The sequence below is a fragment of the Odocoileus virginianus genome, chromosome 17 (genome assembly GCF_023699985.2).
Source record: "Odocoileus virginianus isolate 20LAN1187 ecotype Illinois chromosome 17, Ovbor_1.2, whole genome shotgun sequence".
In the NCBI taxonomy this organism is placed as follows: domain Eukaryota; kingdom Metazoa; phylum Chordata; class Mammalia; order Artiodactyla; family Cervidae; genus Odocoileus; species Odocoileus virginianus.
In genome coordinates, this window is record NC_069690.1 from 29,240,998 (window position 1) to 29,266,183 (window position 25,186).

Genomic DNA, 25,186 nt, shown 5'->3' on the forward strand with positions numbered 1-25,186 from the left:
GAAATGAGGAAACTGAGAATGCCTAGGATTTCCTGCAACTCAGAGGAAGGGGGCAGCCCACTGACGCGCTGCGGTGGTTTCTGGGGTTTCCACCTTTGCCTCTGAAGTGCATTCTAGACGTTGCTGCTGGGAAAGCAGCATATTTCTTTGTAAGGATCTAATGTTTGTAAGAATCCAGGGGGTCTTGGGGATCTGAATGTGATCCTTGCTGTCCTAGCCCTCACCTCACTGACTGAGGTTGATCTGAAGGCAGCCACTGAGTGGCAGGCGAGTCTCCTTTGTATTTTATTCTCAGATATGAACCTTAGGAGGGGTGTTTGGCAGGGAAAGCTTCATGAATGAGGTTGCACGTCTGGCATAGAAGTGTTGGTGTTTGTTGGAAATAGACACTTTGAAAATATGTTTATTCCAATTACATTGATTAAGAAATCCTTATCCTCTTCATTGTTTGATTTAAATGAAGTGCTGTGGAACCCTCACTCTGTCCCTCTTTAGTTTCTGTGGAGGGGAGTCTGCCCGAGATCCCATGCCTCGTGGCTGCCTGGGGTCTCAGTTACCCGGCCAGACCTTGAACCTGCACACCCTGCAGTGGAAGCGCAGTCGTGACCACTGGACCACCAGGGAAGTCGCGCCTTATCTAGCTTTTAAGTTTTTGATATCAATAAATGAAAATTTCTTGTAACTTGAGGCATTTATCAACACATTTGATTTCTAAACATTCAAATTATAAGAGAATTTAGGTACTATAGTTGGCTTCACCTTTGCTTGCATTTCCAGTGTCCTCGTTAAGGACAGCTTTATAGGGGGAAGAAGTTTGTTCTCCCTGACATGCTCCACTTACTTATTTCAGATGGGAGAAATCTTTTCCATACACATTGCTTTGATGTTCATTTAGAAAAACTTTCCTGGTAGGGACTTTTATTATTAAGTATTCTGTCACATGACTCATTGGTTACTTAAGTGTTGTCCAATGTGAATCACTTACTGAATTATGAACTAAAATCATTAATTTGAAGCTACTTGCTGTTGTAGGAGATGTGTGCTTATAGTTAATCCCCTCTTTGAGTCCTTTAGGACTTTTGAGTTAGTTTATTTTATTAATTGCTCACATATAACAAATGTTGCCGTGCGACCCTAAAGCTTCAGTGTAACTGAGAGCTAGCTGCTCTTGCTCAAACAGTTGGGATGTAATAGCAGTCGCTCCCCTTGCTCTGCCCGTCACTTGGACGAGATGTTCAGGAAGCGTGCAGAGGTGACGACAAGTGTCCAGGAGCAGAATCTGTTTCGTGTTTGAGCAGCAGGCCCTCCAGCAGCCAGTTTCTCTTCTGCGCTGGCAGTAGTGCTCAAGAATGTTTTACAGATGAATAGATTTTCCTTCCATGCTCACGATCTCCAATTACAGCTGTGCCAGGAGCTCTGTCTCCAGTTTGGTTAGTAATAGTCTTGTGTATCAGTCAGATACTGGAGCTTCAGTTAGGCCTGCAGCTCACGTAGTAACATGTATCCTTTCTGCAACAGCAGCAGCATTTTTAGAAATTGATCCTCAAGAGCCAAATGTTGATAACTACTAAGGTTTATTGTAAATTTAGAAAGCCATCTAATCAGTAGACGGAAAGAAAAAACAAACTAGCAAGGAGGGTGTCTTTTAAAACAGTGTTTTGTAAGTGTGTGTGTTAGTATATGTACACTTGTAAATATAGAAAAGTAGAAAAAAATAGTGAAAGTGGGAAAAAAAAAATCTTTAAATATATTAATAGTGACAATTCTTTAGTAGATCAAAGTCTTTCCCAACCAGAGGGTCGTTTGTTTCCTATTTGTTTTATAATTATTAGTTCTTTGTCCTTGAAATTTAGAAACATAGGATTGTTAAATGTTTTTAAAAAGGATTACCTTCCCAAATTAGTATTTTCACAGCTACACTTTTAAAGTGAAGTGTAAAGTGTTAGTTGCTCAGTCGTGTCCCGACTCTTTGCGACCCCATGGGCTGTAGCCTGCCAGGCTCCTCCGTCCATGGGATTTTCCAGACAAGAGTCCTGGAGTGGTTGCTATTTCCTTCTCCAGGGGATCTTCCCAATCCAGGGATTGAACCCCAGTCTCCCGCATTACAGGAGACCACCTGAGCTACCAGGAGAGTCACACTTTTAAAAGTTGTATTTTTAAAACAGGAGTTAATGTAATTAAAATGTTTATAAAAATTATCAGTGTCATGTTTTGAACAAATATAAATTACATTTCTGGACTAATTTGACTTTTTAGAAATATCTCTTTTGAGCAGACATTATGCCAGTGTTGATAGAAAAGCAAGAATATTATTCTCCAAACTATGAAAATACATAAATGGTGGGGGGTGTTTCTTAATTTTAAAAGTACCAGTCTTACTTGTTTTTATTTTTCATTCTTCCTCTTTTTTTCTTATTTCTCTGGGCAGGACATTCAGTGTGAGAGTTTAAAATCAGTATATACAAGATGAATTTTAATTTGTAAATTTTATTTGGTATGAGGTACTGTACCTAGCAAGCAGGCTATAGATTTTAAGTTATAAAATCAAATTTGTTTGTGTTTGGAATATATGGAATTCCTCATTTAGTGTGGGAAAATGAAAATGAGAGACCGACTTCTTTTCCATACATACCTGCTTGTTGTCTTGTCACGTGAAATACATCTATGCCTCTGGCTTCTCTTCTGTAAAATGCACTCAAGAATTATCATTGACGCCTTCACTCCTTTCGAGAACATCGAGGACACATGCCTTGAGGTCTTTGGAAGACTAAATGCCACCTGGTGTATTTTTGTATGCTAACTTGCCTTGTAAGTATGTGCTGGGTATTGTACACAGTGGCATGGTGTGACATTGTACACTTATTTTATGAGAACAGCTGCTGTTTGCATGCCTCGACATGAACCTCTAACTTTGTCACTGTTTCACACCTTCTGAACCTGTTTCTTTGCTGTCCGTACTGGGAACTGTCCTCTGAACATCTCCGTGTTCAGCACAGATCCTGGGTGGGTGACGGGAGGTGGGGTCCTGGTCTGTGGCTGTCTGCTGGTATTGTGCAGAGTTACTGCGGGGGTGCGGGGATGTCCCCCAGGTCTGCACTGTGGGGATGGAGGGGACCCGTCACCTGAGGAGCAAACAGGCAGCCTTCTGCTCCCTCACGGTTAGGTTTGCTTCCACTTGTTTGTGTGCCCTGCAGTCTGAGTCACGGGTTGGAGGGTCAGGTGGAGCTTTGTTTCTAACAAACAGGAAGGGTGGTGAAGAGGGGGTGCCAGTATAGGGCTTGGGAGGCTCGGGTTGTAGTCTGTGGGCTGGTTCTCACTTTTACCTTTCCAAGTGTAAAGAAGGAGGAGGCAGGGCATAAGGACACTGGGAGCAGAGGGGGCCGTTCTTGCACTGAAAGCCTTGCTTCCATACCGTTCTGAAATGGTGATTGACAGTATGTAGAGTCCTCAGAGCTCCTGAGGATTGTTCCATGTGAACTGTTTAAAGGCTGGCTCCTCAGGACTTTCTTTGTATTTGCATATGGGGCTGGTGTTCAGCGCTCCACAACTTGGTTGCATTCCTGCCAACGTGATCAGTGAGCACTTGTGATTAAAAGCCTGGGTCCCTCAAAGCATTCCTAAGGGCCGTACTGTCCAGGTTTTTTTTCTAAGTGCTATTGTGTTTTTCAGTGATAAAATTTTCTTATAAAGTATAAGGAAGATTATAATTTTTATGTGTGGTTATTTAGTATCTGTGAAGTTTGCTTGGAAATTTTCAGTCTTGCGGAACTGGCTTTTCTCTAAAGTCGTTTTGTGTTTTTGTGATATCTTTTGTCCTTCTTTTTCAGAGAATCCGGTCGACAGTGGATGAAAAAGAGCAGAAGCAGCTCCTCATGGATTTGGATGTAGTGATGCGGAGCAGTGACTGCCCGTACATTGTTCAGTTCTATGGCGCGCTCTTCCGAGAGGTAGGAACAGGCCATGTGGGTCTTAGGGGACCAGCAGACAGCTGCTTGGAATAAGTAAGGAATGGCAGCATTTAATTCTCATCTTCAGTTAAATGCCTAATGTTAGTAATATGTTGATTTCTCAACATTTTAGTATATCACTGTGGTAATTTACTCTTAATTTCTGCTGCTCAAGTTCCTTGGGCTGGGGGTGAATTTCATACCTTAGCTAGCTAGTTAATTATTTTGTGACTGCCATTTGTGAATGCCATATTTCCTTCTTCATTTATAAATATTTTCAGTTTTTTAAGAACCTGGCACATCAGCTGGCTTCTAAATATGTTACTGTTTTTAGATCTATCTCTTTTGTCTTTGAGCTCCCTCAGTACCCCCCCACCCCCTTTTTAAACCTTTATTCATTTCCGTCATCAAATGTATCTGCCTTTAACACAAGCATTTATTCATGTCCACCCACAATCCTGAGTATAATCCATCAGACAGGGAAATTAACACTATGGTAGAAATCCATTCGTTTTATTCCATTTTCCAGACTTTTATATAGAAACTGGAGCTTCAATTTCTTGGTTTCAGGATCATGTTTCTCTTTTGGCCTCTGCCTATTCTGTGTCCTGATGTAGGTTATCACTTCTGCCTCCAGCTGTCAGCACACTTATTGGCTTCTGGCATCCTGCTACCTAAAGCAGGAAGTGAGTTAGGTCAGGAAGTAGAGCTGGAGCTATCAGTGAATACGTGTGGTGTCCTGGACAGTTGTCACACACCTGTGATGTTCATTTAGGGGAATGGGACTTGAGCTGAACTCTTAAGCATTTTAAATACTCATTCTCATTTTGAAAACGTTAGGATGAGCCGATACCGGTGGGTTTGTTATGAACTGGTGAGGAAAATATGTGCCCCACCCCTTCTCCTTTTTGGTACTGGATCACAGAGGGTATAGTCTTGGTTTTGTTATTGTTATTGACTTAAAAAATACTATGTTTTAAGACCGGACTGAATGTTACACTGAGGTGTGTACTAATAGAAGTATGAACTCTTAAAATTAGAGAAGACCTTAGAGGTTTGGCAGTTAATTCTTTGCTAGTCCTGAAATTTTTATGTATTTTTCTGTACTCTTAATAGAAAATGATAGTAACTGGTAGCATTCTTCTTCATGATACTGCCATCCCTTTGTTGAATCACTAGTTAATCACTAGGTAGTTCTAGACTTCCTTAGCTGCTTCTACTCCTACCCTTGTACTTTTGATGTGAGTGTTCATTTTTATGACCAGGTCTATTGAATTTGTTAACTTTCTTCCCCATTTCACATAGTGTTACATCAATCACATCAGCACACAGTCAAGTCTGCAGACACAGAGCTGTACCCTGGACTGAAGTATTATACACTGTCATTCTGTTTGCGAGATGATAAATCTCTTCATGTTGCACAGGTTATATTAGAGGCAGTGACATTGGCTGAATTTAGTCACCTCCTCCCTTTCTGACCCTACTTGTGTCATATCTTTTCCATTTCCTTCCCCACATCTCCCCAACCCCCACATACACACAGAAGTTTTTAGTAAAACTATGGAAGTAGAATTGACAGTTGGCTACACTGTGGGGTTATCACCATAATCAGGGTAATGAACGTCTCCATCTCTCCTCAGCTTCCTTGTGCCCCGTAAGTAGCACGCACTCCTCCCTACTCCACTACCCTCAGGCAGCCGCAGGCCCACTTTCTGCCTTGTGAATCAATTTGCATTCTCTACAGTTTTATGTAAATGGAACCGTACAGCATGTCCCACTCTTTTGTTTGTTGTCTTTCATTCAGCATAATCGTTAATATTTTGCAGTTCAGTTTCTTCCAGAGTTCTTTTCAGGTTATCTGTTTCTCCTTGAGTGATACTTGGTTGTTTGATTATATTTTCAGAAATCTGTGCCTTTTATCTAACCTGTCAAGTTAGTTGCTATAAAGTTTTCCATAACAGCTGTATACTATCACTGTAGTACCTGTGGAATCTTTAGTGATGTTACCTCCCTCTCTCTCTCACTCCTGGTATAATTTGTATCTTCTTTATTTTTTCCTGATTAACTTGGCTAGACATCTTGCCTCTTTTGTTAGATGTATTCCCAGGTGTTTTTTCCTTTCCAAATGAGTGGTGTCTTTTTAAACATTTCATTTTCTGGGTGCTTCCAGTTGGTATAAAAGTTATGTTATTGGTTTTGTCTGGATATTGTCTCTGAAAACCTTATCTTGATCTTAGTAGCTAAATTTCGCTAACCTCCACCTTCCTGTTCAGTAAATCCATATTCAGTAATTTTTATTTTTATGTTTCAATTGTGTGGTCATCCCGTGTTTTGCTTGAACATGGAAGTAATGTTGCTGTCAGTGCCTTTTGAGGCAGCTCTGACCATTCCTCTTTTTTTTTGTAAATGCAGCTCATTACTGCTGTCCTCAGTTACGGCTCAGAGGAGCTGCCAGGAGAAAAATATTTCCATGAGTTACGTGCCTTAGAAACTACGAGGATTTCTCCCTCATTCTATGACCGCTCTTTGTCTTTTGGTTGCTTTTGTATTTTCCGTCCTTTCCCTTTTCCCCTCATTTTCTTAACTCTTGTTTTTAGCCCCTGCTGGCACTTTACTTTGTTCTCTACATAAGTTAACTCACTTGATCCTCATCAGAGTCCGCTGAGGATGGGGCCATCCCATGTCATGGATGTAGAGTTGATGGGGCCCAAGCTGATGCAAGTAGAAAGTGGGAGAGCCTGAACCAGTACATCAGGCCTTCACACTCTTAACAGTGATTTTTCCCACTTTGCTCTGTTACTACAGTTAAGTTCCCTCCTGTCACCGTTTTTCTAAGTAGGTGGGTTAAATGTACTTTCTCTCTAATTAAGAAATTCTAGTAAATCTATTGAAATGGTGTCTTTAGACAAAAATAAATTCAAGTGTGTGTGTTAGGTTAATAGTGTTAGTCTCTTATAAAGGCTATTCTGCAAGAGCACTGAAAAGAGAAAGAGACCTAAAGAGGAAAGTTTGGAATAACTATAAGTGCAGGTTCCCTGTGTCAGATATGCTTTACAAATCATCATTCTGCAAAGGCGTGGAGCTATGTTACTATGGTAGCAGCTGGTTCTAAGAGAGATTATTCATCTCAGCAGTCATGACCGCATGTGCCGTCTCTGTGTGTAGATGAGGTGTCCTGCACTGTAGGTGTTGTTAGGAGAGCAGAATTAAGTCAATTGGATTCTGTTCACGGCTCTGTCACTGATTAGCAGTGTCATTCCAAACAAGCCGCTTTTCTTCAGCGGACATTGATCTCTCAAATAATCCGGGCCAAGTGTTGGGGTGGGAGGTCCATACAAGAAAATCTGTGAGGATACAGCTGGATCCAAAAATTAGTAATCACACTCAGAATTTTGTCAAGGTAATTTTTGTCATCATCCCAATATCTCTTTCCATTCTCACAGGTACTTCGTAGTCCTTGTTTATATGTGCACACAGTTGGCAGTGCTATAAACCTGGTGTTTGCTTACAGTCGTTTCTCATGCATGCCTAGTGAGCTGTACGGTTTTCACAATAATTGTATCTAATCCTTTTAATAATGTACCACTTTTTCTTGTGAGGTAGTTCAGAGGTTTCTAGTTTGTTTCTGTTTCTTTTTTCCTTTTGTAATTTGTGAACTATTTAAGTTAGATCTCTAGTCAGGGAGTGAGCCTATCAAAGAGTATGGGCACTTTTATTTCTGTTGTTTTATTGTCAAATTGCATTCTCGCTGGTTTAAAACACCCTACAGTGCTGCCAGTAGGTTTTGAGTGGTTTGGTTTGATTATAGCCAGCATTTGTTTATTTAAAGTGAAGTTGCTCAGTCGTGTCTGACCCTTTGCGACCCCATGGACTGTAGCCCACCAGGTTCCTCCGTCCGTGGGATTTTCCAGGCAAGAATACTAGAGTGGGTTGCCATTTCCTTGCTCATTTAAAGAGTGTTTATTGAGCCCTTGTCCTGGTGGAGTGTATGTTCCAGTAGGGAAGATGAGTGAAAGACATAAGCAGAGAAGAATGGTATTTTATATTAGAAGAGGGGGAGTGCTCTACGAGTAGAGCAGGCAGTGGGATGTGAGGAGGATGACTTGCCCTGGGATTTAGGCATTTTCATTGTTGGCCACTGAGAAGGCAGCATTTGAGCAAGGACTCCAGGCATTGGGCTTGCTTTATGTATATTTTTTCTTTTTTTTTATGAATTTGAGAAGCTGATATAATATCCCAAGATTACTGTAATCTGTTTACTTTCTTAGAACAGTTTCCCACATATTTTCTATTTTTATATTTAATTTTGGCAAAGGTTGAAAATTTCATGAAAATACAAAGGTTTTCTATGTAAGACTGTGCCTGTCCTTAAAATTAAGAGTGGGGAAAGTTGGGCAACTAAATTTGTGTTTGAACATGAGAATATTCAGTCCAGGGCTTTAATAAGGAACAAAAATTACCACTCATTTAAAGTTAAAAAAAACAAAGATTCTTCTCCCATTGTATTTCAGTTTTAAGTGAAGAAAAGGTGTGCTTAATGTTAAACTGTGTAAGAGTGACTTATGTTTATTATTTTGTAGGGTGACTGTTGGATCTGTATGGAACTCATGTCTACCTCGTTTGATAAGTTTTACAAATATGTATATAGTGTATTAGATGATGTTATTCCAGAAGAAATTTTAGGCAAAATCACTTTAGCAGTAAGTACCTGGTTTTCAAATTGTTCGGGCTATGTATACTTGTATAAAGATGCTGCTAGAGTTCACAAAATGTTACTGACCTTCCTGGAAACTCATTTGTAATAGGAAAAGAGACAAAGTTGCTTCTGTGGGGTCATTAACAAAATAAGTCATAAGAACAATTTTCAAAGTACTGATCTACAGATACTTTTCATTGTTGACAAGTACATATTGAAATCATACATTTCAATAGTAAATACTGCAGTGTTCTGTCATGAAAATCATAGTGAGCCATAATAGATTGTGCTGTAAATAAGGCTAGGAAAAAGCAATTTTCTGTTCCTCTTTCCCTTATTACTTTAACTATTTTTAAATAGGTTATATTATTACAGTTCCCCTTAAATTAATTAGAATTGCAGCAGTTTCCTTGAAGTTCCTTAATTGAAATTCTTAGCCAAAGTCTATTTTCTTTTGCTTTAAGATTTGGCCGGTTCTGTCTAAACTAAAATTGTTGCCCAGCAATTTCAGTAACCAACATTACTACTAATTTGGTAAAATCACTTTTACCATAGTTCAAAAAAAGAAAAGAAGTACTGTTTTGCTTATGTATTTATAGTTTTGAAAGTAAATTCATGATCATTTTCTTTCCTGTTCTTTTAGCTAACTAACAAAGGTCATTCACAATTTTTTCATAAAAAGAAAAACATTTTTTTAATAGGGTAGAAGGGTATGAGATTTCTTAGAATCCCCTGAGAATCTGAATTAATGGTGACCCAGGTTAGTGGATGTGTAAATGAAACTTTATAGGCAACTGTAAGATAGGTATTCTGGTTTCAGGTAATTCCCTCTTTCTTTCCTGCTGCCTCCACATCCAGTATGGTCTACTGTTAATTGTCAATTTATTTGCTTAATCATTAAAGGTTAATGTTGCAATATATAGATAGCCTCTGAGCTGTTTTTTAGTTGTAAGAGATGTGTGTGTATAATTGGGCTTTAAAAAGTCAGATTAAATCTAGTCATTATAATCTTAAGATTCATAGATCCCATGTTAATATTTTATTTATCTGAATTAATGCTTAATTTAAATGTTTTATGAGCTAAATGTTAAGATATATACCCTTTCATATAATTTTATAAAAAGCTGTCTAGTACAAACAGCCTTATACTAGAAACTTGTTCATTATTCAAACACATATATGAAATTTTATGTTCAATTTAGTCATCTCTCCAATATACCAAACCGAGCTTTATTTTGGAGCTTGTTACTATTCATAATAATTATAATAGAATAACAGTAGAATAATAATAGCTATGGTTATTGAGTGTTTATTTGTGTCAGGCCAAGATCTCATGACATTTTATGTTCATAGCAACTCTCAGTGGTATATAGTGTAACCCCCTTTTTGCAGATGACAGATCTAAAGCATGAAGAGGTTAAGTAACTTAATTTGCTGTGAAATTCATAATTTGTAAGCGTAAATGATTTAAGTCCAGGCAGCCAGACCCTAGAATCCAGTTGCTAACCACTCCGTAACAGGATGATCTAGAAACTGGAAAACATAAAATGATTTTATCCTATATTACAATATTACAATCCTATATTATTTTACAATCCTGTAATATTTGTAATCCTATATTAAAAATATTATAATATGTGTAGTATGTACTAATAAATCATTTATTACATATTTGCCTGTGTTTCTAGATTTGGTTATCATCCTTTATATTAAGCACAGCATTCACAATTACTTTGTGTTAAATCCCTCCTTGCTAAAACCCCCTTGAACAAGCCTGACTGTGTGACACATTTGAGCTTGTGTTTCACTCTCCTAATACTTGATGGCAGTGGAGACTTCACCTTCCTAATGGTTGGCCAGTTTGTCACTTCTCTTTTAGTTTGAGACTGTAGAAATTTTAATTCAAGTCTGTTTCCTCTAATCATTGAAAAATCTTTGATTTCCTGATCATGAGCAGTGATCAAACAGTAGGATAAATTCTGGCTCTGCAAACATAACTTTGCGGGCTTCACATCCAATGAGGGTGAGTGATTGTGAGAAATTGAGAATTTGGAAAAACGTGCTAAACAGGAACCATGACTATGGGATCTTTTTGTATTAAATATATTAATATCTATTCTTGAAAAGTTAGATGGTATGAGAAAGATTTTACAGCTTTTTAATGACTCATTTGAAAATTTGTAAGTTACCTGTTATTTTTTAAGCTGTCAGAGAAGAGTATATAAAGAAAGCTAAGTTTTCACATCTAAAATCATAATTTAGCATCTTCGGTTAACACAGAACATGGACAGGATATCAAAATACTCAGCTTAAAAGAATGCCAAGAACTACCTGAGCTGTAACTTTATGATCAACTGCAATGCTGTTTGATTGGAAGGGAGCTGATTGCTTGTCCTGTCTTTCTCTGCTTTTTCTCCCTAGACTGTGAAAGCACTAAACCACTTAAAAGAAAACTTGAAAATCATCCACAGAGGTGGGTATGACTATAGCAGCCTTTTTACCAACTAGGATCAGTTAGCTTTTTTGCTGTGATTAGAGTGCTTTTGATTACAAGTAGTAGAAAATCCTGTTGACTGGCTTGAAGTTCAGAGAAACTCATTGTCTGCCATAGTGAGTCCAGAGGCGGGGTGGCTCCCAGCACAGCGTGGTCAGGCTGAAGCGCTCTCCATTTGGCTCTGCGCTCCGTTCCCAGGGGAGTCACAGCTGCAGCAGATCCTGTGTCACATCTGGACGCGTCGGCTCCTTGAAGAAGCAGCTTTCTCTCATGTGGCTGTCTTAGGAGCAGAGAAATCTTCCTTATGTGTCTCTAGTGTCTTCTCTTCTCTCATTCGCCAGAGTGTCCTCATGCCCTCACTGAATGAGGCCCTGGTGAGAAGCCTTAGTCCACCCTGCTCAGCTCAGGCCAGTCAGGACCCAGTGCTTGGTGGTATGGGTGGAGCCGCATGGAGGAGGCTGGAGATCTCGTAAAGCCGGAGTGCCCTCAGTAAGGATGGCCTGGTTAGGAGCGGATGCTTGATGGGCAGTCAGCCGTGTCAGTGATAGTGAGCGCTCTTCTCTGGAGTTTTTGTGGATAACCTTCTGAGTTACAGACAGATACTTTTGTATCCTTTATTTATTTTTATCCTGTCTTTTTATTCATAGAGCCATGACAGTGACAATGAAATGGATTGAAAGATTGAGAAAGGTACAGAGAATTAGTGAGTGAGGGGGAGAATTGGCCAACTAGCTGATTTGCACTGACTGGCTGAATTAGGTGACGGTCAGTGAGGAGAAGGTGGTAACCTAGGGCCGTTGTGGCCAAATTGTGTAAAATCTGGTGAAGCAAATGGAAAGGACTTAGCTTTCCCATGTGTGCAGAAAAGCACGCTCACTCTGTAATAGGTGTTTTCCTTTCCACAACCCCGTAAGTTAGGAATTGTTGCTTAGATTTAGTAGACGAGGGGATTATGGGTGCTGAGTGAGAGTTCAGAAGCTTGCTCTAGGTAGAGTTGTGAATATCAGACCTAGGGCTCAAACCTTTGCTTTTCTGACCCCAGAGCTTGTGGTCTGGTGAGTGTACTGGGTTGGATACTGTCCTTAGTTATATGAAGCTCTGCTTAAACAAAATTGTGGGTTTAAAATTTATGTACTTTGCATTTTGGCTTGGGCTTCCCTGGTGGCTCAGATGGTAAAGAATCTGCCTGCAATGCAGGAGACCTGGGTTTGATCCCTGGGTTGAGAAGATTCCCTGGAGAAGGGAACAGCTACCCACTCCAGTATTCTGGCCTGGAGAATTCCATGGTCTGTATAGTCCTTGGGCTCACGAAGAGTCGGACACGACTGTGCAACTTTCACTCACTCAAACTCATAAAGTAGCTTAGTATACTCTTACAGATTAAATTCATTGTGCATGTTATATGTTCAGTAATGAATCTGAAACAAGTAAATGAATGTCTCTTGATGAGAACAAAGAAAACTTTATAGAATGCCTAAATTTAATATAAGGCATTTTTTTATAATGCGTTTTTAGCATTCAGAAAATTTTATCATCTTATCTATCTGAATTTTATGGACTTGATCACTTATGCTTTCTAACATTTTTCAACACTTCCTTGGACTTCTTTAGAATATAGCTCATTTGCTTAATTACTTGACTGTTGAATGACATCTGTGTCTTGCAGATATCAAACCTTCCAATATTCTTCTGGACAGAAGTGGAAATATTAAACTCTGTGACTTTGGCATCAGTGGACAGCTTGTGGACTCGATCGCCAAGACGAGAGATGCTGGCTGCAGGCCTTACATGGCAGTAAGTGCAAGTCCAAGCCTCCTTGCCTGACAGTCATTGCACAGAGAACCTGTGCCCTTTGGTGCTGGACTTCCAGGGAATCCACTTTAGTCACACAGTTTCACTATACTAGAGTATTTGCCTCTTCCACGAAGACAAAACTCAGTTCTAGCTTTGCTGCAAAACTTGTCGGAGTTTTCCCAGTGAGCTCCTGCTTCGTGGGCTTGCTCTGTTCCTCTTGCCTGGCACTTAGCACATATGGTCTCCTCTGATTATTGTTTTTTCATTATATTCTAGTTAGTTCTCAAAAGGCCTCTTTGTGTTTCTAGACCAACCCTCCCCCCATGCTCTCTTGACTGTAGGAGGTGATACTGTAGTAGATACACGGATAATGTAAGTGGTGCCATTTCCAGTTAGAGGAGAATGGGAAAACAAGTTCCTCTCAGAACTCAGTATGTTTCATAGAGTCTTTAGGGGTGGAGGAAGCTCACTGACACATACAAGGGTGAAGGCCTCAGGTGTTTCCCAACCTGGGAAGCTGCTTACACTGATAGGTTTATTTTATAACCAGCCAAAATACTCATGGACCTCTTTTTTTAATAGGTTTCAGATGGTACTCAAGATACCATTCTGTAATAATTTTTGCCTTCTTCATATTTATTGATCTTTTTCATATCTATCCATCTACCTACTTATAATCATATATATGTGTATATATATATATATTTTTTTTTACTTTTCTTGTGTTTATTTTTCTTGCTTTGCCTAGAATTATATCAGTGTTGATTGACAATGGTGATAGTAGGATTCATCTGTTGCTTGACTTGAAGGCAAATGTCTTTTTCTGGTTTACTAAGTGTATATGTCTATATCTGTGAGTGAGAGTGTGTGTGTGTGTATGAGAGAGAGAGAGAAGAATGAATCAGGAAGGGCTATTAAATTTTATTAAATGCCTTTTTGACATCATTCAGTATATGATGAAATGTTTCTGTGTAGCTGTTGACATGACACATCATAGTAACATATATTTTCAGTGGTGGTTGAACCATGCTGGCATTCCAGAGGTAATCCCTACATGGTTCATAGTTGATATGCTTAATATGTTTTTTACATGTGCCATGTTAATATTTATGATTGCTACATAAAAACGTTTGAGATTGGTTTATAGTATACATTGTAAAGGTGTTAGATGGGTTATGCTAGTTTTAAAAATCAAATTGGGAAAATTCTTTTATCTTTATTCTACATTAAAGTATTGATCATCTAGTGATCAAAAACATAACTTTGACCTCCTTGAGCTCAGAAAATTTTCCCTAGAGCTCAGAACCATTGTGCTAGTGTAGTTTTCTGTTCTTTGAGGCTGAAATCCATCTTGGCAGGTGTTTTTGGGGAAAGATACATAATTATATGAAAGCTGAAATTTTACTGTTTCCTTAGCATCACACATATGTGTGGTTGCATGTGCATGTGTATACATATGCGTACTTTCCTTTTCTTATTGTTTTAAGTGTCAGAGCTGTATACTGAAGTATTTTTTAAGTACCAAATATGTAGTCGTTTTAGAGTCTGTCCAGTCTCTTTAAATGCTTCTCCCTTCAAAAGGCAATGACTAAGTGTGGCCTTGAGCGTGGACTGATCTCAGTGGCTCACTTCTCATGAATCGCGTATGGCAGAAATGAACACATCCCTCTGAGGACAAGTCCTAAAGAAGCAGATGGCTTCTTTTCTGTTTTCTTTCTTGGATAGCTACTTGGGGGGAGCCCAGCTGCCATGTTGTAAAGACTTTCAACAAGCAGCATCACAGAGACACTCATGGGCTGAGGATCAGGGACTTCCTGCAGTAACTGTGTGTGAGCTTAGTGATGCGTCTTCCAGCCCTGGGGAGGCCAACAGCCCTGGCTGGCTGCTCGACTGAAGCCTCATGAGGGACCCTGAGTCCAAACCCCCATCACAAATACTCGCTGATGCCTGACTCACAGAAACCTGAAATAATAAATGTCTGTTGGTTTCAACTGTTAAGTTTTTGGGTGCTTTGTTACACAAATAGCTAACTAGTACAAAGTGATTCATGTTAATCTTCTTGCTTATTCCTTGCTTTTTTAATTTTTAGCCTGTATGTACCTGCCTTTTGGCACATATTAAAATTCTTTTTTTTTAACATAATAAATGATCAGTTAAAAAATGAAATATTGGAAAAGGTCTGTTCTGTGTTACTAATCACATTTGTTCAGCACTTTTTTGCCTCTTTAAAAAAATTGAATTCAAAATTTGATAACATTGCGATTATCACTTTCTCCTTATTCCTTGGTTTTTATTTTATATACTTCAATACAGAGTAAATTGAGTTGTATATTTATTATAAATTATATGTTTTGGATATAAAATTTTTTTATCTGTTACTTTTTTGCTGTTTTGGTTCGTGTTACAGACCCTATTCTCTAAGTTGATATTTTCCTCTTGTGTTGTTATTGTTCAGTCACCGAGTCATGTCCTCCTCTTCGCGACCCCATGGACTGCAGCACACCAGGCTTCTCTGTCCTTCACCATCTCACCATCTCCCAGAGTTTGCCCAAATGTGTTAGTTTTAAAAAGCTTTTTGTTTTTCAAACCCATACTTCTTACTTAGTTTTAGTATACAGGATCTTTAATTCGTTTTATGGATCTTAAGTGTCGTCTCCTCTCAAAGAATACTTTTCAAAATTTTAAAAATACTACCCATACAAATAAAGAATGAACATGTGTCAAAAATGTATTTAACTCATTCATGAGAAAACTGGACAGGCAGGTTGGTGAAACTGGCTCAAAGAATGTTTGCATAATTCAGTATTTACAGTCACTAAAGAAAGAATATTGGAATGAAATGGCTAATCAAAATATAACATTGCTGATTACCTCCAGGTCAATGAAATAACTTTTGGGGTTGTTAGAAACGTGTGCATCCCTACCTAACAAAATATGCAGGTTATTGTGACTTAAGGGTCTGGACCCTAATGAAACAAGTACCCTTTCATTGATTACTTCATTTGGTTATTTTATTTTATATAGTTCAAAATATTTTAAAGCTTTTTCTTGAGACTTCTTCTGTGATCCATGTGTTATTATTTAGAAGTGTGTTGTTTAATCTCCAAATACTTGGGGATTTTTCAGGTTTTCTTTCTGTTATTGATTTCTAATATAATTTGTGGTCTGAGAACATGCCTTGCATGATTTCAGTTTTTTAACATAAAGTGTGTTTTATGTTTTACCATAAACCAACATAGTTTATGTTAGTGAATGTTCCATGTGAGTAGAAGAATGTGTATTCTGCTGTTGTTGGATGGAGTATTTTCTTTCTTGGTTGATTATCGGGGATTATTATGTAATATGTATGTTATCAGGTAAATACATATATTTACAACTAAAAGTAAAAGTGAAAAGCTTCCAATGAGTATTTATGCGACACAGTACTCATGTTGAAAACAAAATGCATAGGTTTTTAAACTAAGTGTTGCCGACAGGCAGAGAACATTACGCAGTGACTATTGTGCTTCTCTGGACATTTCTTTCAACAGCAGTTACTGTCAGTCTTAGCTGAGGCCCCATTGTCAGCTCTGTGCTATTGACGGCCTCTCTCTCTTTTCTTCTCCATCCCTGACACTCTTTGTGGATAATGGTCCCTTATTTCAAGAAGATTTAAAGATGCTTCCTTCATAGAAATTACTAAAAGTGATTTTTGCTGTTTTTATGGTAGGATAATATTACTGTGTTACTGGCAGTGCCTTAATTTGGGTAACAGACTAGTTGGACAAGTATCTTTATTTGATAGAAATACAAATTTAACATTATGATGAAGAGTGAATAGAACAATTATAATAAATTTGGCTTGTATTGGCTTGTATTTGTCTCAAATATACTGTGCTGTGTCCTGATTCACTGAAGCAAAGAGGGATAAGATCCAAAGACTTACTCCCCCCCACCTTCTTTTTACCATTATTTACTACTAATCTGGCCTCGTTGTAATTCTTTGTTTTTTCCTTTTTCTTCCCCTTTCTCCCTTCATCTGTTCTCAGCTTCAGTTTTGTAAACCCTTGTGAATCCTTAGGGGGAAGAATTAGCCTTGTCTTCCCTTTATGGAGGAAGCCACTGAGTTGGGTCTTCCCGTTTGTTTTCAGTATAATGTTGATGTCCTCTTCCTCCCTGTCTGTCCTTGGGCACGGGTTCCTCGAGGACTGTGCTGGCATTCTGGCTGCCTACTCAGCCCTGCTTCCATCACCTGCCCCTGGGGTGTGTGTGTCGTGAATGACTGTGGCTTCTCTTTGTGTTTCAGCCTGAAAGAATAGACCCAAGTGCATCACGACAAGGCTATGATGTCCGATCTGATGTCTGGAGTCTGGGGATCACATTGGTAAGTTCACGTTGACTCCACCTTGTCATGGTAGTATGACAAGAAATTTAGAAGTGAAAGAGAAGTTAACCAATCTTCCACCACTCTTAAGAACACATCCCATGTCTTCTAGACTTTGCTTTCTATATTGCTGTTTCTTCCTGTCCCCCACCCCTCACCCCATGACTGTAATCGCAGAGACTCTATTTTCTAATTGTTGAAAACAAGTTTTTACCTTAAAAATCAAACTAGAGTTGATGGTTTCCCTCATGGCTCTGTGAAGCGCCTGGGGCTCTTTAATGCTGTGCCTCTGGATCTCTTGGCCACAGACACTAGGAGTCAGAACTGCACTCTGAGCAGGAGCAGGAGGCCGGCGCTCCCTTGGCTCCAGCAGGAGTCGTGGGTCCACTGATACTGTGGACGGTGTGCGTGTGTTAGCACGCATGCTTATCTGTATGAAGATAGTTACTACTTAGAATCTTCTACTCCCTGAACAGAAAAGTCACAAATTCTGATAGTGATTCCATTGTTTGAGGAACGAGAACTACCGAGGTGATAATTCTCAATGAAAGTTCTGCCTTAGAACAACCAAGAAAGAACTGTCTCATTTCTGGGCTATATTGAAATTTTGGTTCTATTTTTAAAATATATTTATTTGCTATTCACCTATACCAAGATTTGTTTTGAAGTCTCAGATTTATTTTCTTGTGTGTGCTGTTTTACCAGGGCTGAAGGACATTTTTCTGACTTCAGACAGAGCAGCTTCTTCCACATTGTATGTGAATTTTCTATCACTCAGGGTGGGGAGGTTGCTATATCCTTTTTGGTAGGCAACCCAGAGCTTATCCTGCCATTTTTCCCCCATCTTCTTAAGACCCCAGAGCACTGAGACCACAGGTTTCAGGGCAGGAGACTCTTCCTGGAGCTTATTAAACAGTCTCCATTTGCTCACCAGCACTGTATGTACTGAGATCCTCTTGCTGAGGACCACATGCCCTGTGAGCTGTCCTTGGTGAGTCATGGCACCACACCTAGTGAACTCTCTGTCTAGAGACAGACATGCAGGTTGACAGCTCAGCTCTGCGGAAAGCTCCATCCGGCTTCCCTTGTGACCAAACATGGGAGACACCTCTGGGAGTCTTTTCTCAGCATGAAGCCGCTGATGAAGAGGATTCCTTCCCAGTTACTCAGGAGAGAACACGGAACTTGGGACTTTATTAGGTCTGGTGACTGGAGCAAGACTTGTAGTTTCCAACTGAGACAGCTATTTGCATAGAAGGATGTCCATTGCATAGAATAAGAATATTCAATATTCAGAAAAATCCATCAGTGTCCAAGCCAGTTATGCTTAGCAAGCAAGTTTTTACTTTACTGTAAAGTAAAATTTTTGTTCTGTGAAAAGTTTTAACATAGAAATTTTTTTTTTTTTGGCAGTTTCCTTTACTACATCTGGCTAAACTTTGTTTACATTAAAGGTAGCTCAGATGGTAAAGCGTCTGCCAACAAAGTGGGAGACCCAGGTTCGATTCCTGGTTCAGGAAGAACCCCTGGAGAAGGAAATGGCAACCCACTCCAGTACTCTTGCCTGGAAAATCCCATGGATGGAGGAGCCTGGTAGGTTACAGTCCATGGGGTCCCAAAGAGTCGGACATGACTGAGCGACTTCATTTTCACTTTCAAACTTTGTTTAAAAGCAAGGCATTCAGTACTTATAATTGCTTTATAATTTACTGTTCATAGATGTTATTCTCATAATTCCATAAAAAGGATGAGATGAAATTAACTTCTGAGATCCGAAGTCTTTCACCTAATAACATGCATCCTGCTCTTTCCTTCTCTTATTAAAACCTGTTCTCAGAATTAAATCTAATGAAGTTATTCCCATTGCTGTGAATGGTCAGTGAGGTTTGCTTCTTCCCAAGCCTTTATATTTCATCAAAAAGAAACTACAGGCAAAGGAGTGGATTTTTGTGTGCCTGTGTGTGTGCCTGCTGGCCTGGTTCCCCCAGGCACTTGTGCAGAGCAGACAGTGCCCAGCTGGAGGAGCATCTTTTGGAGAAGAAGGCTTTCCTCTGCAGCTCCCTGTTGGAGGGGGGCTTTACATCTTCTTGATCGCCTTCCTTTCATGGTGTAAACTAGGACTTTTGACATTTGACTGGACCAACAGAATCAAATCTCAGCCAAGGAAGCTCTGAGACAGTCTTCCCAGCACACTCTCTCACATGCTGTCTCTGATGAGCTTGGGGCCATCCCCTCATATCAGTCACCTGCAGGTGCACATAAAATGGGGTTCATTTAGGCCATGCTCCAGATTTAAACCTAGTTCTTAGGAAAAGCACACAATTTCTGGATTTGCATTACCCTCGGAACAGAGTGGAAGATGAGAACACAGTTCACAAATCTATTTGACCTGGGGCCGGTGAGGACTTGCCATCCTGATTTCTAAATATCACTTGTACTTGGCTGTAGACGTTCTGAAAGATTGCACCTCAGCCTCACTTTGATTTGATTCAAGCCTTTTTTAGGAGTGTCAGGAGTTTTAGAATTGTAATGTGTGGTAACAAATAATGCCCAGCGTATTTTGCTTTTTCCTCTGTTTTCTTTAGTACGAATTGGCCACTGGCCGATTTCCTTATCCAAAGTGGAATAGCGTATTTGATCAACTAACGCAAGTCGTGAAAGGGGATCCACCACAGCTGAGTAACTCTGAGGAAAGGGAGTTCTCCCCAAGTTTCATCAACTTTGTCAACTTGTGGTGAGTATTTGACTTATGAATACTCAAAACTGTATGGTGAGGGGGCAGTGAGGTAATTACTTCCTCTCAGCAGTGCTGGCACTTTACACTGGGGAAGGGGGCCTTATTCGTATCACTGTGCCCTCTGAGCTGGGACTCTGGTCACTGTGGCTACATGGAAGGTCCCAGCGAGCCTGGAGGGGCGTCACCCTTATTCTGCTACTCAGGCGCCGAGGAAGAGCAGATGTGGGTGGGGGAGCAGCTGCTGCCTCCAGTTTCTCGTACCTTGTGCAAGAGACACAGCCTCTCTGAGACTCACCCTCTTACTCTGGTGTGGTTCTCACGGTGAACTTGTACCAGAATCACATGCACACTTTTACTAAGTGAAGATCCTCCCAGGTCACACTTTCAGGGGTAGGTCTCTGCTGTCATATAAACATGTAACATAGTTGGGTCAGGCCCAGAGCTCGACTGGTAGAACCATACATTGGCTCAAGGAGATTTATGCCACGGAAGGTGTGAACACCATGCCAGATGTTTTTATGTGTTCATCTTTTAACATGTGTGTGTATGTGTGTATGTGTGTGTATGTCACGTAAGAATAAATACATACTGATGTGGCAAGAGTACAGTTGTGCCTTGTACTATTTCAATCTATATTTTAAATAAAACCTGTTTCATTATCATTTGAATATTTTTTATAATTATTCTGTTTTTCCGACATGATTTAGAAGTAAGGTTTGTGAGCAAAGAGCTAGAGTGTTTTGTATATTCTTCTTTTCATTCTTGAAAATGCTTTTCTTTTTCTCATTTTTTTTCCTCTCTGGAAATGCAGCTTCTTTCTATTCTTTTTAGGTCCTATAAGGCTTTAACATTTCATGGTCCAGATTGTTGAAGTTTTTTTGTCTTTTATGTTTGGCAGCTTGTCTGCTTTGTGACTTTGTATCTGAAGGAAAAAAAAAAACAACCACAACTGACCTCTTGGAATACTTTTGCTTGTGAAAATAAAAATACTTGAATAATTGTGTCTCCATTTTAATGATGTTAATTTCTGTGTTATTTTAGCCTTACGAAGGATGAATCCAAAAGGCCAAAGTATAAAGAACTCCTGGTGAGTCTGAGACTTTGGGGATAGGAGGTGTTTCCTCATGCTTAAACCCTCCAGGATTCGGGCTCAACTGAGCAAGCCACCAGCTGTGCTGTCGGAGACAGCTTGACCTTATTGAGTGTTTTTAAAGATGTTTTAAAACAAGGAGATTTGGGAAGACAGAAGTTGTGTCTGATTTTCCTACTAATATACTAGCTGGATTCTCATGGGAAATTTTGCTTCGGCCTGTTATAAAAACTACCCGCAAGGAACTTTAACCTTCGCTAAGGAACTTTAACCTTCGCCTTCAGGAGCTATTTCGCACCCCACAGCCTGTGTGTGTGAGAGAGACGCGTCTGTAACCATTTATTGTGTTCATTTTGCCTTGACTAAAAGCTCCGATGCAAATTTACGTCCCATGGCCCGTTCCCACTTCTCAGAAAGTTCTCACCCTTCTGTAGACCTGGGGCTTTCTAAGCAGTACCAGATCTGGCCTTGGCCCTGGGAGCGAAGAAAATACTGTGACCTAATAATGTGGGAATATTTTAGGAAAAAACCCACTTGTCACTCTTAGCTTCTAGCTTTCCAAGGATATTAGGTAGAACTCTGGTCCACCCCAGCACTGACTGAGCTTACTGAGTTAGTGTACTTAGTGAAGCTATGGAAGAAAAACATCGCTGGGGATGGAGGACGAAGAAGGGGGTTTGGGAGGCAGATACGCAGCCATGGCATTTGGAAGGTGCAGGCACTAGCACCCGGGAGGAGCTGCTGCTGAGCCTGTTTCAGAGTTCGGGGGAGGGTCAGAGGATCAAAGTGGAAACCTTGCTGTAAGGTCCCTCTGCTGCTCATGGGGACGTCCTGCGTCCAGGAGAATGACAACTCTGGGTTCCTGCGCTGCTTCTGGGCTCTTGGAGGGCAGCAGAGGCTCCAGCTCCGATTTGTGCTGGATACACAGGGGCTCCAATACGCAGATAAGCTTCCAGACCCTGCAGCCAGGGCGGCTCCTCCAGAGCCAACACCGTGTGTGGTATGTCTCACTAACCTGTGCCTGGAGCCCCGCCTGGCTTGCCTCACTGCAGCCCCTTACAGTTCAGCCTGGCTGGAGCCTGCAGAGCTGCGCTACATGGCAACCGGGAACAGTTCCCTCTGAGCTCTGATGTGAATCTTGATCACGTTTCTTTTTCTTGTTTTCCATCCTCTTGCAGAAACACCCCTTTATTTTGATGTATGAGGAGCGCGCCGTTGAGGTCGCATGCTATGTGTGTAAAATCCTGGATCAGATGCCAGCCACCCCGAGCTCCCCCATGTATGTCGATTGATGTCGCCGCTCCGTCAGACTCTAGACAAAGGGCTGAGAGGAAGCAAGACGTCCAGAACCTTCACCCCCACCACAGTGTTTCTGTTGCTCGCCAGACACCGCGCACACCATGACTGGTGTTCTTTCATCCCGTCTGTATACTCCCGCCACCCCGAATGCGCGGCCCCGCGCGCCCGCGCAGCGTCAGCGCCGGCCAGAGGCCTCGCCCGCTCTCCCGTGAACCCGGATGTCAGTACGATCAGCTTGCTGTGATGAGACCACATTGTAAACTCATTTCTAGACTCGAAGCCTGGAGACGCAGCTGCTGGAAGGGTGTTTCGTCAGGCTTCCGAATGCTGGATGGACGCGGTGGAGGCCGCGCCGTGTCTGAATGCAGGCTCTGGGCTGGAGCATGCAGCGGGCACGGCCAGCGAGACACCTTGCCTTCCGGAGCTGGGAGACGGAGGAGAGGTAGACTTCTTCACCAAGTGCAATAGGTTGACTGATTGGACCTTTTGTTGTTTGACAGTCACTGTCCACGCTTGGGGATCCATGTGCTCAGCCAAATTCCCTGTTTGAAATATCATGTTAAATTAGAGCACGTTTATCTTTACCAAAAACCGTGCTGCGTTCAGAGAGGAGAACGTGAAAATACCGAGACGGGACAGAATGTGTTCTTTTCTCCCCCGCCCCCACCCCCAGTCCTCTGCCCTCCGTCGGGGAGACAGGGCCACGCGTCAGAGAAGGTGCTGATTCTCAGAGTTCGGTGTGCTGCCAATTGGATGTTCCACCTGCCACAAACCACCCGGGCTGAGAAGGGAAGAATACGGAGGGCAAAGTTTACAGATGTTTTTAATCCTAGAATCCTGTCTGGAACAACTCATAGCAGCTATGTATTTCCCCTGGTCCCAAGCCTGATGCTCTAGCCTCTGTAACTCACTGATGGGGAGAAGTAGCTGGTAGCAGTGTGCCTTGACTGATCAGATAAAGATGTCTTTTAGGCAGCGAAAGACCAGATCTCAGCTGTGCGACATGACTGGTCCAGGTCTGCAGCTTCTGCGTCTCTTTCCCCACCTGTGTGGTTTGTTGCCCCTACGTGACTTTTGCTTGATCCAGTATCTCGCCTTTTTCCCTATAATGGAAACCTTCCGGGGATGTTCCTTACCAAGGATTTGTACAGCCTCCAGCATATCACATGATCTCAAGTTTAAAAGGCTGAGAAGGTGGGCCCAGCTGATGTGGTGGGTGATGGAAGAGCATCTCTTCTAGAGAGAACACTTGACCAGAGGAGGATTTCTTTTACATGAGTTCCTCACCTACAAGACTCTAGCAGTTCACCACATTTCTTAGGATTGGAATTTTACAAAAAACAACCGTAAAACCAAAAACCCCCCAAAGAACACCAGAATAGTTCTAGGAGGCCGTTGAAATCTGCATCTTCTGCTGTCCTTCCTCCCTTCCCCGTGAGCTGGGTCTCCATGGCCTCCCTCCAGGCCCCCGGATGCCTCGCGTAGGTGTGACGGTCAGGTCTGTCCAGCAGCGCCGTGAGCAGCTCACGCCCACTGGAGCGTAAAGCGGCCGAGGTCTGAGACGCGGCAGATGCTGTGACGGAACGAAACAGCGGTGGGTGTCGCTGTGTCTCCTCCCAGGTGACGGTCACGGACACTTTTCAACAACAAAGGGAGAATGGTGCTGTTTACAGTTACATCCTGTCAATTTCTGAATTCACCAGTGGTTTCTCGCTTTGGTCCACTCGCTGATCTTCCTGTTTTCTCCCCCGTGGCATTGAAACCCCAGATTTCCCAGCCTTGGAGGGGAAGCCCCGCAGCGCCTGCCCCTGACCACGCCAAGCCATCGCCCCCCATCCCCACGGCTCCCCGGGACTCAGGAGGACTCCACGTGGGGTCACTTTGCCATATGCAGATAGAGAGGAACACAGTGCTGACCGTCAGGAGCTGATCTGACCGTTCTCTCATGTGGACGACCACATAAAAAAGGCAATTTTAGTGTATTAATCATAGATTATTATAAACTATAAACTCAAGGGCAAGGAGTTTATTACAGTGTATCTTTATGAAAACAAAAGGGTGTACAGTGTTCACACACTGTGACAATAGTGTAAGAACTGTACATTGTGAGCTCTGGTTATTTCTCTCCTGTACCACAAAAGCATATTGTATAAAAACTGTCGGAAAGCTGATGTGAAGGGCTACTGCCTTATTTGTCTGTAAAAAGTGCAGCTCAGTCACATGACTGCTTCCTGGAGCTTGGGAATAGTTTATCATGTATTCTTGTTTGAATTCTCCCTCTATTTAAGATGTATCCATGGAATCGAAGTGTCGATGTAATAGTTCTCTTCTCTTGCCTGCAGGTCAGTTGTAATAAATCTAGGATGTGATGATGACTTTGTAATTCGATTTTCTGAAGTCAGACCCTGAGAGGGGAAAATCAAGTAAATTCCATTAAATTATCTGTGCATTTCACATTGGGAAAAATTCTCTTGTTCCGCAAGTGTTTATGGCTTCTTTCTTCTTCTCCCCGCTTCTCGTGGTTGCCTTCTCTCCGCTTATTCTTTTTGGAAGAAAGCTTTGCTTTCTGTTGGAGCAGATGTGTTGGGGTCTTTCCAGGTTGATTTCTTCATTGTTCTCCCTGATCTTTCCCACAGCGGCTCAGCGGTAAAGAACCCGCCTGCAATATTGGAGACACAGGAGATGCAGGTTCGATCCCTGGGCCGGGAAGATTCCCTCGAGGAGGAAATGTCAGTCCCATTCCAGTATTCTTGCCTGGAGAATCCC

General features: G+C 41.3%; 1 protein-coding gene across 3 annotated transcripts in view; it reads left to right on the forward strand.

Moving 5' to 3' along the window:
- MAP2K4 (mitogen-activated protein kinase kinase 4) overlaps positions 1 to 24,874 on the forward strand; it is a 78,596-nt gene extending 53,722 nt beyond the window's left edge. For all 3 annotated transcript variants that reach the window (XM_070479123.1, XM_070479122.1, XM_020907077.2), the window contains 8 exons: positions 3,828 to 3,947; positions 8,528 to 8,647; positions 11,065 to 11,116; positions 12,804 to 12,931; positions 17,217 to 17,294; positions 19,880 to 20,028; positions 21,073 to 21,118; positions 22,300 to 24,874. In XM_070479123.1, coding sequence (XP_070335224.1) covers positions 3,828 to 3,947; positions 8,528 to 8,647; positions 11,065 to 11,116; positions 12,804 to 12,931; positions 17,217 to 17,294; positions 19,880 to 20,028; positions 21,073 to 21,118; positions 22,300 to 22,413 — 807 coding nt within the window. In that variant the 3' untranslated portion in view covers positions 22,414 to 24,874. The remainder of the gene's footprint in view (positions 1 to 3,827; positions 3,948 to 8,527; positions 8,648 to 11,064; positions 11,117 to 12,803; positions 12,932 to 17,216; positions 17,295 to 19,879; positions 20,029 to 21,072; positions 21,119 to 22,299) is intronic.
- Positions 24,875 to 25,186: the final 312 nt, after the last annotated feature.